Source organism: Lutjanus erythropterus, chromosome 16 (genome assembly GCF_056507025.1).
Source record: "Lutjanus erythropterus isolate fLutEry1 chromosome 16, fLutEry1.hap2, whole genome shotgun sequence".
Taxonomy (NCBI): domain Eukaryota; kingdom Metazoa; phylum Chordata; class Actinopteri; order Lutjaniformes; family Lutjanidae; genus Lutjanus; species Lutjanus erythropterus.
In genome coordinates, this window is record NC_139332.1 from 13,967,397 (window position 1) to 13,984,656 (window position 17,260).

At 40.6% G+C, this 17,260-nt stretch overlaps 1 protein-coding gene across 2 annotated transcripts in view; it reads right to left on the reverse strand.

Moving 5' to 3' along the window:
• adgrb2 (adhesion G protein-coupled receptor B2) overlaps positions 1 to 17,260 on the reverse strand; it is a 211,633-nt gene that overhangs the window by 61,133 nt on the left and 133,240 nt on the right. For both annotated transcript variants that reach the window (XM_084738328.1, XM_084738327.1), the window contains exons 17-19: positions 2,896 to 2,999; positions 2,443 to 2,545; positions 1,815 to 1,965 (exon numbers count right to left, since the gene is read on the reverse strand). In XM_084738328.1, the coding sequence (XP_084594454.1) occupies positions 1,815 to 1,965; positions 2,443 to 2,545; positions 2,896 to 2,999 (358 nt within the window). The remainder of the gene's footprint in view (positions 1 to 1,814; positions 1,966 to 2,442; positions 2,546 to 2,895; positions 3,000 to 17,260) is intronic.

Here is a 17,260-nt window from a genome sequence, read left to right on the forward strand (position 1 = left end):
ATTTACTGACATGTAATCTCTGGAAAAAAAAACAAAACATCAGCAATATATACTACCAAGTACTTAACAGTAGATGGTGATGCTTATGAAGGTTGTAGCCAGACAAAATTAATGAAGTCATTGTGTGTGTGCACTCAGCATGCTCATGTTCATTTTGCATGCACAGGGATGTAGAGTCATGGTTTTCATTTTGCCAAAATAGACACTGAAAGTCTTTCTTAAGATGAGAACAAGAGTAAAATGAAATAAAATGTAACCTTTGAGAAAGAAAACTCTGATTTCATTCAATAATGTGACAGATGTACATATAGAGTAATAAAGTAATATGTGTTTGCTGCTTGGATGATATATTTTTGTAGGCCTAACAGACTTTAACACCGCTCTGGTTGCCTCCAGGAAAATACAGTGAGTCGGGTATGTGCTGCCGTTCCATGTCGTAGAACAAAACGTAAAATCTTCTTAAGCTTGTGTTAACAACAGACCTTTCAGGCAAACAACAAAAAGCCCATTAACTTCTAGACGAGGGAACTGGAAGAGCTAATATGCTAACTCATGTCTACATTTTAGGTCTCATTCCTGCAGCACTCTATGAAGGAAAAGTAACTGCATGGACTCAATGTATCTGAAAATCAGACAAGAAGCAGCAACAAAACAGCTGGAATTTATCATATAAACATATAGATTAGCACAGCACCATATATCAATGCATATGCATACTGCTTGTGTGCTGCAGATGTAATGCTAATGACACATTCAGTTGGCTATCCTTTGACTTTATGGACCACTGACAGGGATGAGTGCAGGAGTAATGTCGGCTTTTAACCATCTAAATCGCCTAGATGTTAGTTAAAGGAATATTTCTGTGTTAATGCTATTGTTTTAGCTGCTCATCTCAGGTTAATTCCAGGCAGCGCTTAAGTGAGTCAGCTGGTGAACAGCCTACAGCCTCTGCCCTGCAGCAGAGAGCACACTAAGTGACGATAATGTCAAATGGACAAAAACAACACAGAGGGACTGGCTCTGTTCCAACAGCCAGAATTTGCCAATGACCACTGTAATTATAGAGGCAAGTAAGTCTGTTTTATTTCCACTTATCAGCTTGATCTAAGCTAACTGTATGATGTTAAAATATTAAAAGTTATGTTCAAAGACAGATTAAAGACAAATTAAAATATATGCCATGAATGAGACAAACTTGTTGGCAAACTAAACTAAGATTAACAATAATAAGACTAAAATGTGACTAAAACTTAATCACAGCGGCATTTAAAACAGCTAAATTATGTCAAAAAATCGATTCATTACATTTTGATCACCCGCTGGAGTCAAAGCTCCACCAGTAGTTTATTTTAGGTGACCTTTGACCTACAAATTCATGCCTTTAATCAATAGCAACCTGTGGTCATAGTGCTGACTTCTGAGGGAACAGAGAGCCAAGCCAGCTGCTAACAGTTAGCAAGCTCTGAGAGCTTTTTTTTGCTGTTCAGTAAAAACTATTTATCAAAAGTATAATCCTGACAACAACATGCCAAGAGGCAGGGATGGCAGAGAAAATATAAAGAATCCCTGACTAGCTCTAGCATGTCCTGAATGACTTGTGAGTTTTAGTGGTAAGCTAGCCAGCTACAGTAGTTCATCATCCATCCTTGTGAGAAGTCCCTCCGAGCCTCTAGAAGAAAGTATTTCACAAAGATACACGGAAATTTTACTGCGACTCTTTCTGGTATGACCTTAAAACTAAAACTGAATAAAAACAAAAAACTTCACACAGCGGTTGTCTGCGTGTAATACTGTGTGATATCATGGGAGCTCACCCCAGCCGAGGCACAGGAAACGCTTGCGAATGAGTCGTGACCTCATTTTGCCGATGACGGCCAGGTAGGACTGCCACGCCTCTGTCAGCACCCAGCAGAAGGACGCCAGGAAGAAGAAATGCAGGAAGGCAGCAGTCACGGTACAGAGGCCCTGCAGAGAGAAGAAAGTAAGAGAGATAAAACCATTGGAGACGTCTTACAGAAAAGTAAAAAAGGTAGTTTTGTGAGAGGTGTCATAATGAATCATCTTTTAGGGCTATTCAGCAGAGTAAAATGAAACCTCCGCAAAATAAAGAGGATGAAGGGAAAAAGGGAGTCAGATAAAACGCATATTGTTTGGAAGACTAAGAGTTCAACCTGGCTCTGCTGTATTCCTCATTTTGATCGATACTGACCACCACACAGTGTGCAGTCTTGCTTAGTCAGAGTACACAGAGTGCTGTGTGCCAAAACTGTCTGCCTGCCACTTTGAGAACTCCACTCCGTGAACCCTGTCTGAGACTTTTTATTTGACAGTTTTGTTTCTAAGCATTATAAAATGCTTGGCCGAGTGCACTGTCACTGGAATCATACATGTATCAACTGGGTTCTCTCGCAGTGTTGGTTTTATCTTTGTGCAGCACCTTACCTTGCTAAGCGTTTGAGATTGTCCCACCAAAATCAATAAATTGGAGGCCAAGATGGAGAGGCAAAAATTCACCAAGATGATGGATCTCTCCGAACGTATGTACCTACAGAGCAGAGGACGAGAGAGACAGAGTGACAGACGTGAGATAAGTGTTATTGACAGACTGATGGACTGAACAGCATCTTTTTGGACACTGCAGAATCATTAGCTTGATTTTGCCATCTGTCATGTGTGTTTGTTACCAAAATCTAATCACCACCCCCTGCTGTAGTTGAACCATTTGTTCCTTATTAGGCCTCGTTGTAGTTTTGGCACAGCAGAGGATGCACACACGATGCACTTTATGTATCGGTGAATAGTGATAAAAATCACCACTGTACTGTCTGCACAGGGGATTTGTGAGTACAGGGTCAGGCACGACACCATAAAGAATGCATTCACAGTTACATGTACCTCCAGAAGGCAGCGTAGATTAGCAGCAGGATGAGCAGAGCGGTGCAGGAGACCCCGCAGCCCACCATGAGGGGCACAGAGGGCATGCTGGCAGGACCCATGTCCTGAAAGAGAGTGAAAAGGAAGGAAAGAAAGAGGAGAGACAAGGAGGGGAAACTTGATGGTTAATGAATAATGCATAGTATTATAACACTTTGCTTGTCAAACCCTATTGTTTTGCTTTTGTTAACAAATGGCATCTTATTTTATTATATCAAAAAATGAAAATAAAGAAGTCAGAGTGAAATATCAGTTAGTTTCATGTGAAGTTTCCACTGCTTTGCTTTGTTGTATCATAGTGGTTTACATGGATCAGACACTGCTTGGCTTTGCTAAGAGAATGCATGAATATGTGAATATAAATAAGTCAAAATTACTATTTTCTTTAATTAGGCTACTAAACAAACTAACTCCTATTATACCTTATCGTCCATACTGTCCACTGTGTTAGACTCTCAACAAAATGACCAATTTGTCTCTAATGTCTTGGAAGCTATATCTTCTTAGAGTAATTATTATGCCCAAAAGAGCCATTTATCAAACATATTAATGTGTCAGCAATCGGCTTTGGACTTTACATGGTTCATACAACCCTTGTCTTTTCTAGGATGGTGTGGGAATCTAGGTTTGTTTCCCACACCATCAAAACTCAAGTATGTTTGTTTCAATTCTCCAGTCAGTACTCCTGACCAGTGCCCTGGTCTCAGAACTGGAGTTGGTCCCCCAGTGGTGGACAGCTGCTGCCAGCTGCTTCTAATTCCAGGATGGGTTAAATGCAGATGCTGAATCTCACTGTACTTTGTACTCTGTATAATTGTATCTGTGACAATAAAGTTGACCTTTAAAGTAAACCTGTACCACAACTATAGGGGTACTACTAACTTACAGAAACTCTACTACCGGCTTCTTTTTTGCTCTGCTTGCAAAAATGCATGAATATGACTATAAAGTGAAGCATAGTTCAGCTATTTTTTCATTAGGTAACCAATGAAATTAGATTTTATTAAGCTAATCTATTCACTGACCATGCAGCAAATTGCCAGTAATTATTATACCCAAAAAGCTATTTGACATTCATGTAAATGTGTTGGCTGAATCTGCTTTACTTGACATTACATTGTTCAGACAATCCTTGTGCTTGCTGTGACAGGGTCAACATGTATTTATACAGTATCTATAGCCCTACCACAGGGTTACTACTGGATAGAAGAACCCTACCACAGACCTGTAACCCCCCTCTTTTGCTCTGAAAAATGAAAAAGAAATGAAAAATGCACAAATACGACTCAAAGGCATAAGTAATTAGACTACTTTTCCATTAGGCAGCAAAAGAAACTGAATTCTGTCACACTATTGTACTCAATAACCATAATGTTAAAATTTCTGAATAAAAAAAAAAACACTATCTGCAGAAATGTGTTTGAAGCTCTAACAGACTTCAAACACAAATATTTATCCTTGATTATTAGCCTGAATGGTCAAATGTACTGTAGGGTGAACCCATGTTTATTGTAATATAAAGTGTCTCACACAGGGTTAGCATGCAAAAAGGGTAAAATAGCTTAAAGGCAGATTTATAGCTTGATAGCTGGGGAGATAAATTGAGGCATATGCAAAGGAGAGCTGATTGGTGATTGTAATAAATTTTGTTAGATTATATGCCTGTATAGAAGAAAGTAATTGTTGGCACATTTCCTGCTTTGCACTTACAGTATCTATTAACTCTTGAACTTCCTTAGTTGTAATCCCCGAGGGAGCCCTTTTTAATTATAGCCTGCTAATGACTTGCAATTACCTTTAATTAAAATGACAAAAGTGTGTCAGATGGAGCTGGATAATAACACATAATTACACTATTCTCAAAATTATTGTTTATTTGACATATCTTGACCACTTTGTTGTCATGTATGTCACTTCTCCAGCATCACCTACAGACCTTGTAATTTTAATTACAGTTTCAATTTAATGTTATGTACTATTCAGGTATTCAGGTTACCAACTGACTGCCAAGGCAGAGAATGCACACTGGGAGCCTGCTGTGCACCCATTTACACCCATTGTATAATTTCACATGTACAAGGGTAAAAGCACCAGACCATGGCGCATAATTAAGCGATCTAGGTCAGGATGTACAGTGCACCTCTGCTTTGCCTCTCTCCCGAGGTGTGCCCATGAAAGGATGAGGAACAGACAAATGGAGCTATGTGGAGAGCATGCACCCCGCCGCGTCCCAAATGGGCTTAATGTTTGCCCTGCTTTTAAGTTCTCAATCACACAATTTACCTCAATTTACCTCCTAGAGTGGCCAGCCTTCCCTTTCATCCCAAAGATTTATCACTGTACGCACACACACACACACACACACACACTGCACAAGGTGTCTTTTTTTTTTTTTACTGCAAATAAAGTACATCCTCGCACACAAAGGCACGTCCAGGCAGATGTGCCAAGTAATTGAAAGTCAGTGTTTAAGCTGCGTGAGTGTGTGTGTGCGCCTATTCAAGATGATCTGAAGGCAGAGGAGGAGAGGACTTTAGAGAGGAATGAAGAATGCAAACTGAAAAGAAGGAGTAGGAGAGCAATTCAGAGACGGAGAGATGGAGTGGGAAGAGTTAAGGACAACTAAGAGAAAGCAAAGAGTAGGAGGGGGAAGAAATAGATGGGGAGAAAAGAAAACGAGCGAGAGTCAAAGCTTCCCTTTTAGTGGTTTTGCCTGGCCCATCAAAGGAAGCCAATTTCTCCAGAGGAAAGTAGAATAGTGCTAGAATACCAATATGAACACACACACACAAACACGCTCAGAGGAGAACGGAGGTGAAACATAATCAAAACCGCCTCATAAGAAAGGAGAGACCCACAAAAAAAAACAAGAGAAAGAGGGGATATGATAAGCATCTGCTTCAGGAGAAAGGGAAGGCCTAGGAGGAGAATGAGAGACAACAGAGACTCAGTGTGTTTGATACCATGTAGAGACGAAGGTCAAAGGATATACACACATTTGTGGGTTTTTGAGGCCTGACAGATCAAACATGGAGGGCTCACGGGGAACGACAAGCACACAGACACACTTACACAAGGCTATTCAACAGAGGCGGGGGACTTGAGTCACGTGACTTGACATAAGTCACGCGTAAAGCGGTAGTTCACCCAAAAATGAAAATTCACTCAATATCTACTCACCCCTGTGCTGTTTTCTGCTGAAACTCCAGGAGTGTTTTGTGAGCTGGAGATCTTCACTCACTCTCACATCAGCACAGGGGTGAGTAGATATTGAGTGAATTTTCATTTTTGGGTGAACTATCACTTCAAGTCACAATTTTAATGAAGTACTTGACAAACAATGATAAAAGATTGAGACTTGAGACTTGACTTAGATCACAGGCAGATGACTCGAAAGACTTTTTTTAAATTGCTGAGGAACAAGGCAGATATTCTGGATGGAGTTAGTCTAGAAATAACTAGAAGAGTGCAGATCCCTAGGAGGCAATGGACAGTAAAGCACCGACTGCAATGTTACCATAATTGCCAGATGCAACCAGCAGAGATTTTTGTAAAGTTCTGCCAACATCAACAGGACCCCCACATACATTGTCCCTGCCATAGAGCTATATTGTAGGTTCAGAGCCCTACTCTCCATTGTTAATTATTTTGGAGGCTTATTATTGCCACATGTCAAATATCAATAAGATTTATAAGGTGCGTTCAGGCTGTTACAGTTTTTTCAATGTTGAAAATAAAACCCAGCTTTCCATTGCCTCTCTCTTTGACCTGATTTTAATGGGGAAACTGAGGGAGATCATCAGAATTTTGTATAACTTGAATTGTGACCTGCTTGACTTAGTGTATAATAGGGACTCTTTACTTGTTTGACTTATATGAGGGACTCTTGAATTGCTTGACTAGTAGGGTATCTTGACTTTCTTGACTTATAGTAGGGAGTCTTGATTTGCTTGAGTTATACTGGGGACTTTTGACTTGCTTGATTGTCACTACAGTAACTTAGTGACTTGTACATGTGTGACTTACTCCCACTGCTGCTATTCAATTTCCTTTTCTCTCTTTGTCTCTTTTACTTTGTCTTAAATTAGCTGCCACCAGACAAGTAATGCAATAAATTACATTACATGTAATTTACTCAATATGCACCACAAATTGTCCCTCAGCTCTTCATTGTGTCAATCTGTCTAACAGTGTTTTCTTAATTGGTACGTTTACCTTCTGTGTGCATGATGAGATTAGGCATCTAATTTCATGATGTCGAAGGATGCTATAACGGAGAAAATGCTAAAAAAAAAAAAAAAAAAACAGGAAACACCCACACAAACAGACACACAAACACAGCCTGAGGCTACAGTGTCACACAAATGCCCTGCTCTAAATAGATAGAGTGATATTATGTTGCAGTTGGAAGGGATATGTGTTTGTGTGTAGTGTGTGTAGCGTCTGTGTGTAGTGTGTGTGTGAAAAAAGAGAAAAGCACAGAGAGAGGCTACAGATTAGAAAGAGTGTGCTGAGGCTCTGCTGTATACGGCCAGGCTCCCCTGGGCAGCTTGGCTACCATGTGATGGAGAAGATAGCTATTTTCAGCTCAGGAAGTTTAACCTACTTATCTCCTCTCGCTGACACTCCTCCTCCCTCCACTCCTACCTATTCTACTACCTCCCTCCCCTTTTCTCCCTCTCTCTGTCTCCCATTCTTCCCTCCCTACCTTTATTATTTACTCACTCCTCAGCAGTGGGTCTCTCCCATTCTCTTCTTTCACTCCAGGTCCATCTGTACCTGTATATCCTTTTCTTTCACTATTCTAATTCCATTCTCTTTTGCAAGCGAAACATGCAACAGTAAAAGTACCGTCTACCTGACGAGTATAAGAAGACTCGGAGTCTTTTATAAGACAGTTTGCATGGAGTGTCCATCTTTAGATGTTTTTGTTACAACTCATGCAGTTTGGTGTATTTGTAGTGTGTCCCATACAACAGTCCCCAAGAAGATATCAAAATGCTATGTCTCCTGTGAAATCAAAAAAAAAAAGTCCATTACATAGCCTACTAGTTCTGGCAAAAGATGGCAGTTTGGAACCATACCTAAAAGACAATCGGGCATTTATCACGGAACTTTGAACTGAACTGAACTGATTTTATATGAAGGTTTGGTTGGTCAATTTAGGCTATTTTGCTTTCCCATGCTAGCACCGTTAGCACCTCTGTGAGGCACAGTGGTGCTTTGAGCTAAATGCTAATAACGTCATTGCTAGGATGGTCACAACAAAAGGCCAACATTCTGATGTTCAGTAGGTATGATTTTTACCATCTTTGTGTTAGCGTAGCCTTGCACAGCCAGACTTATCTCCACACTCTGGTTTAGCACTGTGTCAGCGCTGAGGAAAGGTCTTGCTGAGCATTTTATAAGCTACGAGGTTGTTGTTGTTTCGCGTAACAAAACAGACATTTTAACACGCAGATAGCAGAATGAGAAGAGAATGTTGACTGATATAGCTGACAGTGGCAAGCTATAGGCCAGACTAGTGTTAGCATGCTAATATTTGCAATAATTGATGATGTAAGTGTGTCAAAGTTCGATGACTACTGACCCATCCATCCATACAAAGCAATCCTGTAAGAGGTTTTGAAGAGGTATAACAACATTGCCTGCACTGCCACAAGAGGTGCTTGTCAGAAAAAGGTAAACATTCTTTACATTGTATCAGGGTTTTGAACTTGCTACCAACATTCTCATATATTTGCTGGTGCAGCCAGTCTCAGACTCTTGTTACTTTATAGGACAGCTGTTCGTATTTGTGGCATGCAGTTTGACATTTTTTGCAGCATATTTCATAGTCTGGGTTTGGCAGCATATTTCATACACTGTACAAATGCTATGCCCTTTTGTAAAATGCCGCATAATTCTTGAAAAGATGGCATTTTCAGCATTCAAGGTATTTACCTGTGGCAGTCGTATGCTCCTTTTGTCCCCACACAGGTGCAGTCATACAAAGTAGCACACACAAGCAGACTGTGCCACTGCAGAGCTGTAAAAACCTATATCTTACTAATCTAGCGTTTCAGCTATTCAGTTGCCTGTTTTGCTGTCATGGCACTAGGTAAATACTGCCTGCGATATGCTTCAACTGAATCAATTCAGCAGACCCCCGAGGGTTCAACTTGACAAGCTCTGGTGTCAGTGGCCTCAAGACAAACGGCAAGTTTCCTGTCACAGTGTGACAACCTGAAGGGCTGACATAGTGACTTAAAAATGTGAAGTCATCAAATCAAGTTCTGGCCACATCCTCAGGTGTTTTTTTTTTTACATACTTTTCCAGGTTTGTACTGCTTGTTGAAGATCACGACAAAACAAAGGCCCAATCCAGCAAGAAGTTCTAAATTAAAGCAGCAACTAAAGTGTATCTCAGTGTATCAAGATATACTATACAGTTTTAGACTACCTAATTACCAAGAAGCTGTGTCCTCACCACACCCAGGCTCAGTCATTATGCATCTTCAGCCAGAGAAACACTGCTAAATCAATCCACCTGTTTACTCTCTCATCATATCCCTTGTCACTAACTCACCTTCAATTAATGCGACAAGGGACCAAAAGATTCTAATGCAATTCCAAGCAGAGTCCCTCATAAATTTTAGCAACCCTCATCTTTTAATTACAGTTGACAAGTGCAAGACATTTGCATACTGTAACCTTGTAGTCTTGATTCATCTAGGGCAGGGCTTGTTTTTCTTTCACAACACTGTCTCCAGTTAAGTTTTAATAAGTTAAAATATGAGCTGCCGTCTAGCAGCGCCTCAATCATCCCTATCGTCCTTGCACAGTCAAATCAGGCACTTTTGGCCATTAATAGTCTAAATAATAGACTCGGCTCTGAGGTTTTTCCATTCTGATTAGGTGCCTGTGAGCCACTAATGCCAGCGAAGGAAACAGACTCAATTCATCTCAAGTAGAACCAATCATTTTGTGAGAATGATTCGGCCAAATGCAGGTAAAAGAAGCTGTGAGAAATCCTTGACAGCAGAAGCAGAGATCACTTCACATTTGGTTATTTTGAGAAAATTGCTTTGATACAGTAATTGGCTTATAAATTAGTTATGATAACGCAGAAGGCACCCTGCATCTTTTCCATGCTGGCTAGTCAATGTGTGTGTTGTTTGTGTAGTCATCCACACTGACTGGATCAAGGTCTCAGGTACTGTTTGAACCACTGACCTTTTCACTCTCATTTCTGATTACCTGCTTAGGCAAGCACGAGCCGTGGATCCAACTGCAGCCATGAAAACAAGTTTGAGAGAGGCACTCCGAGAGAGCTGTAATCAATTTCCGCATCGGCGCAACCACGAAAGCAGCCCTGCACTCTTAGACAGAAAGGTACCAGAAGGGTTCTTCCTGTAGGGCTAATGTGGGCTAAAACCCAGAACTGTTTGCTTCTGAAGAACAACTTTTTTATGAAGGTGTGCATCAGGAGTCCCCTGTAAGACTGGGGTTTCCATTTGGAACCTATTCATCCAAAGGACCCCTTTAGGGAAGAAGGAATTCCTCGAGGATTGTTTTTTTTAACGCATGCGTGTTAAAAGATGTTTTCTGAGTGGTAACTGTCAGTGTTAAAATGATGCATGGCCACAATTAAAAAAACATGAGCTTAAATCATTTTTGCATTGTCTGTGGAACATTTTTTCCACAGTTCCCTTTGAGGTAACCCTCAACAACAAGAGGGTTTTAGGTGAAGCCATTATAAAAGATATTTTTTGTTCCCCCAGGTTGGTTATATATGAAACCCCTTAGAACACAAAGGTTTTCTCAGCAGAGACCCCTGGATGGGTTCTAGATGAAATCACTGGAATACAAAAGGGTTCTTGGTAGAACTCCCTGGACAGACAGATAGACTAAAATGTAAAAAAAAAAATTTACAGGTAAGTAATATACAGGAATACACTAATTGATTAGCAGAGATTTTATGTGTTTGTACTGTCCAAACTGGAGCAAGGGGGTATAACTCACTTGATTAACTTGAGGCACAAAATGTTAAATTGACTTTTATAAAGCCAATACATCCTTCAACTCCAAATCCCATGATCCCTATGAGCGCTGTGGAGGCAACGAGTCCAGACATATCTGTAGGGTTTGTATTCCCACTGCAGTCATTTTGGGAATTAAGTGGCTTGGTTTATTGTATGCCTTCATGACCTCACTCAATCAACTCCCCTTTCTCCGTCCTGCTCCTCGGTTTCTCCAAAGTAACAATCTCTGTCTTGTGTCTGATAGTGAAGGTCTCTCTGTAGATACACATACACACAGCAGGATACTAACACATACACACACGGAAATCTCAGAGGCTATAGAAAGTAAACAGGATTAACTGGCTATCCCTCGCTCCACTGTAAACGGCCTGTAATGGCAGCACTGCTTCTAAATCCCTCCATCTCTTTCTCTCCCCCTCCCTCCCTCCCTTTTCTATTAAACATGGAGGTTAATCCTCAACCCCCCTTGTCCCTAGCGCCGTGGCCCAGGATAAGCTGTCAGAGCTGGGCTGCTGATACTCAGCTCTGCTCCAGCAGCCTGGACACAGCATATGAATGTGTGTTTGGGTGTGTGCATTTTTTTGTGCGTGTGTGCATGCTTGTGTGTGTGAAAAAGTGAGAACATCCATACCTAGTTGTCTGTGTTTGCATGTCTGGGTGTGACTAGGTTGTTTATGTGTTGCCAAATTCAATCTGTCTCCCCCTGCTCTTTTATACAATCCAATCTCCGCTGGAATAAAAAGCTAACTCTGGAGGACCCTGAAGCGACAGAGTGCACTCAGCACTGTCCACATCAGCGACTGAGCGACTGCCATGGACACAAACACACTGACCCATACCTTCCGGTCCTCAGCACTGGGTTTAATGGTGGTACCGCGGAGTCAATGACGGATCGCTAATGACTAACACACTCTTCACAGATGTAACAAATGTCAAAGAAGTCAATGTGTTTTCCCTCCTGGTCCTCTTTTCACTCAACATGGCCGACCTGCTTGCCGATGCGAAGGAAAAGTCAATATTGTTCAGCTGGAAGAGGAGTCACAGGAACCAGAAATAGTGGCTGAAATGACCCATTCAGCTTATAGGTCGTGGCCGCTGTGTTTTTTCCATATAATGGGAATTAATGTTTCCCCGACTTCTGTAATAGGTTCCAGACCCCTGTGAAGTAATTCAGGCTTTGAGGGACGAAATAATGAATAACTGCAGTTGTTCACCTGAAGGCCATCACCTTATTTTGACCCTCTTTACAAAAAACAAGGGGAGGGGAAAAGCAGAAGGGAATAAAGTAATAACTCCTACAACATGGTATAGAGATCCATAGACTAACAAGCCAGCTGAATATTGGAGGTTTATATCATCTTGCTGTGTGGTTCTCAAACGGCGTGCCAAGACACACTGGTGTGCTGTGAGGCAAGTCCAAGTGTGCCTTGGCATTTTACGACAACCATACGCTATTGTTGCAATATAAAACCACAGAAAAAATATTTTTTTTTAATTTTTATAATAATTTTTAATTTCTTATATCAATACTTTGTACACAATCATTTCCTGTTATACAGGCAAATTCTATACCCTGACAAAAAAATCCGTCAACACCTTCAGTCAAAGTGAACTTGATTGATGATAGATGCTAGAGATGCATAATATCATCAGCACATCATCGATATGGGCTGATAGTGATTTTAATGTTAAATATTGTATCAGCTTTAAATGCCAATATTTCTGCTGATATGTATGCACATGACAGCAGTTCTCTGAAGTGTCAAAACTGATATCAGAGTTGCTATTTGCAATGACTGCTCAGCATTGGTCATGAGAGGAGGAGCCAAATCACATTGCCTCAACATTACAAATGTAATAGTCCATCTTAAGAGCGGATGTCCTGATCATTACAATGTAATGATTTTGTACATTTGAAAAGCATTGTCTTTTATTTTGAAAAACATTGTATTTCATGTCTGTATTTGTCAGTGGGCCATCATGATAAGAGTAGATAGAATAAGAGACTTGATGTTCTCTGAAAAAATATGTGAAGATATTGATATGATATCAGCAATGGGCCAAAATCAGTCACCAAACACTGAACATTGTGCTTCCCTTAATTACCCTTTTTTCCCCATTCACAATCCGGGAACTCTATCTGTTTCCTCCTTTGGTTATAAAGGCTATATTGCATAAAGGTGTGCTCCAAGATTTTGGCTTGCCCTATGATGTGCTGGTCAGAAAAAGTCTGAAAATCCCAGAGATGATAGATATATCAATATAAATATAAATATATTCAGCACCTTAAGCGCAGGGCTGAGCATCTAAAATTTAAATCAGCGTGGCCCTGTTAGGTGTGTCTCTGGTGACACAAGCAAGGTGCAACAGCTTATCCAAATTTGGATGGATTAAGTGACTTGATCCACCCATGTGAAAGTTCAAGGAAGCTGTCATTTGGATGACTACATCCACTGTCTCTTTTTTCGGAACCGCTGACATTCTAGTAATACAGCCCTGCCGTGTGACCTATTTGACATCGTTCAAGCGCTTGCTGTTTCACAAGGACTCGCAACAATGAAGATTGCTCCTTTTTAAAAAATATTCTCTTTTATTTCATTTAAAAAGGGTAAAGTGTTTCGAGTCCAATTTGTTGCGAGTCCTTGTGAAACAGGAAGCAGCAACATTTTTTTGCACTGGATGCGAAAGATGTGCATGTTTTTGGCACAATGACCATTCATGTACGTCCAAAACCAATCAAAGATAATTCAAGGATGGAATGTTGAAAGATAAGCATACTGAGCACGATTGGTCCCTATCATCACAGCGTTTTAAAGTTGGTGGACCTATTTCTGGTGAACTTGGTTCTGGAAATGAAAGTCTCATCCATTTTGTCTCAACAGCGGCAAGTGACTCATATTTTAGGGAGTTCCACAGCTTGCATGGGCATGAAAGGGAAGAAGTGTATTAAATTTGTTTCAGCCATAGACTATAATTAATGTTGGAGAGAACTACTTTGACATCCACCCAATGTTTTGTGAACTACTATTTTGAAGCATCAGCTTTGGCATTATGGTCATCACCATCTTGGGGTTTTTTTTAGCCAGAAGTGACCATATTTGGATGAGATGGTGGAGCAGGGGAAGATACGTCTATCCTGATTGAATCTGACTGAAAACCCAAGGACAATAAACTTGCCAATAAAAATTTAGCCACACCTTAAACTAAACACTTCTTTATGGTCTATTTTTTATCTTTAAATAGGACCATAATTTACAAAATGACCATTATGATGCACTGAAGAAAACTTAGAATTAGTGAGAAACCATAAACTCATTCTGCAAAGGTTTAATGAGGTAATGCATCCTGTCAGAAGTTGGATTATTTTCTCATAAACTTACATACAATCTGACTTCTTTTTGTGCCCAGTGAAGCTCCTGCTGGCCATTAGAAAGAATGCAGGTTCGAAGCATTTCTGCATTAGCTTCACTCTTCAGACCCTGAAGCTCTGTCCACTTATTTCTACTGTTTATAAAAGTCACTTCTTGTGTATTAGCTCAGCACACCCCAGGTATGGAGAAGCAGAGAGTGTAAAGTAAAAGTGTACACTATATTTAGATTATTTTCAAATCTTTACCTTGCCATCAGACAGAATTTTCTGACGGGAAACTGCCAACAGCCATATCTCTCCAAGCCTACCAAACTCCAGAGGCAAAAACAGTCATTTTACCTCACAAAACATGGGAGTTGCTGTTCTACTGCTGCCTGGATTTGTTAGCTTGTTTGTGTTATTGTGTGACTTTGGTAATTCCTAACTATCCTAAGTCACACAATGACACAAACAAACAACCAGATCAGGGGAGTGGTAGAACAACAACTCCTTTGTTCTGCAAGGTAACATAACAAATTTTGCCTATGGGGTTTAGTTGGTTTGTAAACTGGCTTGTATAGCGGAGCAAAGACCCCAGAAAAAACTGACAAATATGTAGAGAACTTAACATATCAAGTTCTGAGGTAAAAGTGCTAACAAAGCCACAGTACCACAAATGTCCTTATGATTCAGAGTGTATGTAAGGACAGGGCCATCATGATGTACTCTCAAAAGAAAACTGTAAATGCGTGGCACCAGTGACTGCTATATGGAAGCACTGTTTTACACTGAAAGGGTTACTCAGGGATAGACGTCCACATAAGCCCACAGCTCTTTATCGCAGCGACACTGGTTGTTAATGCATTATTACTTAGCACAGACAACATCTCCTTTCCATCTATCTGACCCTCTTACTCTCTCCCTCTTAGTTCTGCCTGCCAGCTGAGACCGGACTGCTTTTTCTGTTTGGTTGAACATTTCCTCCCCCAAATCCTTCATTCCTCACAATCACTTTCCATTTCTGTGACACCTGGAGTTACCCTCCAGTGCTTACTACAGATCTGCTTTGTTGGCTCCATTTTCTAACCCTAACTGTTAAGAAAGAGAAAATAAGAAGAAAGCCCCCACAGATTGTAGTTTGTAGCAACAAATTTAGCCAAACTCTGTCTCCTTTCACTCTCTGATTATTATTTAATGCAATCGCCATCCTCCTGGGCATTATAGGTGCAAGCAAGCATGGAGACAAATTAACAGCCAAAGCTAAAGGGAACATTTTGTGACCACAACTGTCAAGGAGCTGTGGCATAAAGTGAGAACAACAACTGAAAGTGTTAACAAGGTGAAAAGGAGGGTGAAAGAAGTGACAAAAGTAGGGCGCTAAGGAGGAGAGTGAAGGCTGATAAGAAGACAAATCAATGGAGAATATGGCTAAGAGGAAAAAAGGGAGCAAGAAAGTGGGTATAAATAATAAATTGGGTTAGGTGTGTATTGAAGGAGAGTGTGAAATAAATTGGGTGATGGTGTGGGATGCTGTACACTCTTAGAAATAAAGGTGTTAGCTAGAATCATAAAAGGCTTGTCCCCACAGCAGGACCGTTTTGGATCCTGGTACAATCTTTTCTAAATGTTCTACTTGGAATTGTTTCAGAGGGTTTCAGACTAACTCAAACCTAAATCAACAGAGAGGGTTATATCTAGAACAATCTGTGAAAGGATCCATCCAGAACTGTCTGTAAGAGGTTCTAGAGGGCCTTTTTCCACCAACATGGAACTACCACAACAACCACCACCACAAATGAACTGGTTGAGAACTTGAAAAGTTGTTTCTCAGCTGGAATCAAAAATGGCATGCCTTGTTTGGGAACTGAGGTTTCAAGGACCTCGAACGGAACCCATTCAAGAACCAGAGCTTATTTGGTGGAAAAAGGGGCCTCCTGTGGTGTAATGATTGCACCCAGAACCCTTACACCCACTTAGCTCTCGTTCTTGAGCCAGCTCACGTTTCCACCTGTTTGAACTATTGTAATCAAGAATGTCATCAACAGAGGGTGTTGCAGGATGTGGAATATAGATACTCACACTTTGGTTCCCAAATCAGAACAGTTTATAATCAGATGCATAAACCGGAAAAGTCTTAGCACACGTTGGTGGTTAAGCCAGAACCTTCCCACTTTCTAAGAGTGTGACAAGAACCCACCCATGGGTTCTATCAATAACCTGTTTGTATTCCAAGGGTTTTACCTAGAACCAACCCAGAGGTTTCTACTGAGAACCCTTTTATATTATAGTACAAAGAACCTTGACGAACTCTTTCTTCCAAAAAGGGTGCTTTGGATTAAAACTAGAACCCTTTGATGAGCCTCTTCAAAAAAAAAAGGTTATTGAGAAACAAATGCTTTGGGTAGAACCTCAGCCCTTCAGGTGCAATCCTTTTCAAACCCTAATTCCTAAGAGTACACAGTTAATGAATTAAGGTCTGTGAGAGGGAGGTGAGCTGTCTGATCTTTGGATATCCATTAGCACAGTACAGGAGAATGGGTCAATGTATCAGAACAGGCACTACCCTGAACTGCTAAAAAGCCTTCTTTAATCATGTCAAACACACACTGCAAGCCACGTGAACTATTTATAGAAGCGCAGGTTACACGCTGCAGGCAAAAATCACACACACGTACAGACAATAAAAACTCTTTCTTTCTCTTGATGCCTTTTCTGTCTCTCATTACATGGAAGAAGCTCACTGAACAACCTGACCTTTGCTTGGTTTAAGCTGAAATTACATGGAGAATGACAGCCGATCAACATACTGTCTAATTATACAAGCACAGACTGTAACAATGGTAGACGTTGATGGCACCGCTCAGTCTGAACCCATTTTCTTCTTGTTGGAGGAGTGATTATAAAGTCAGACACTGTACATTTAAAATTTCACCAGTCAAACCAGCACAATCCA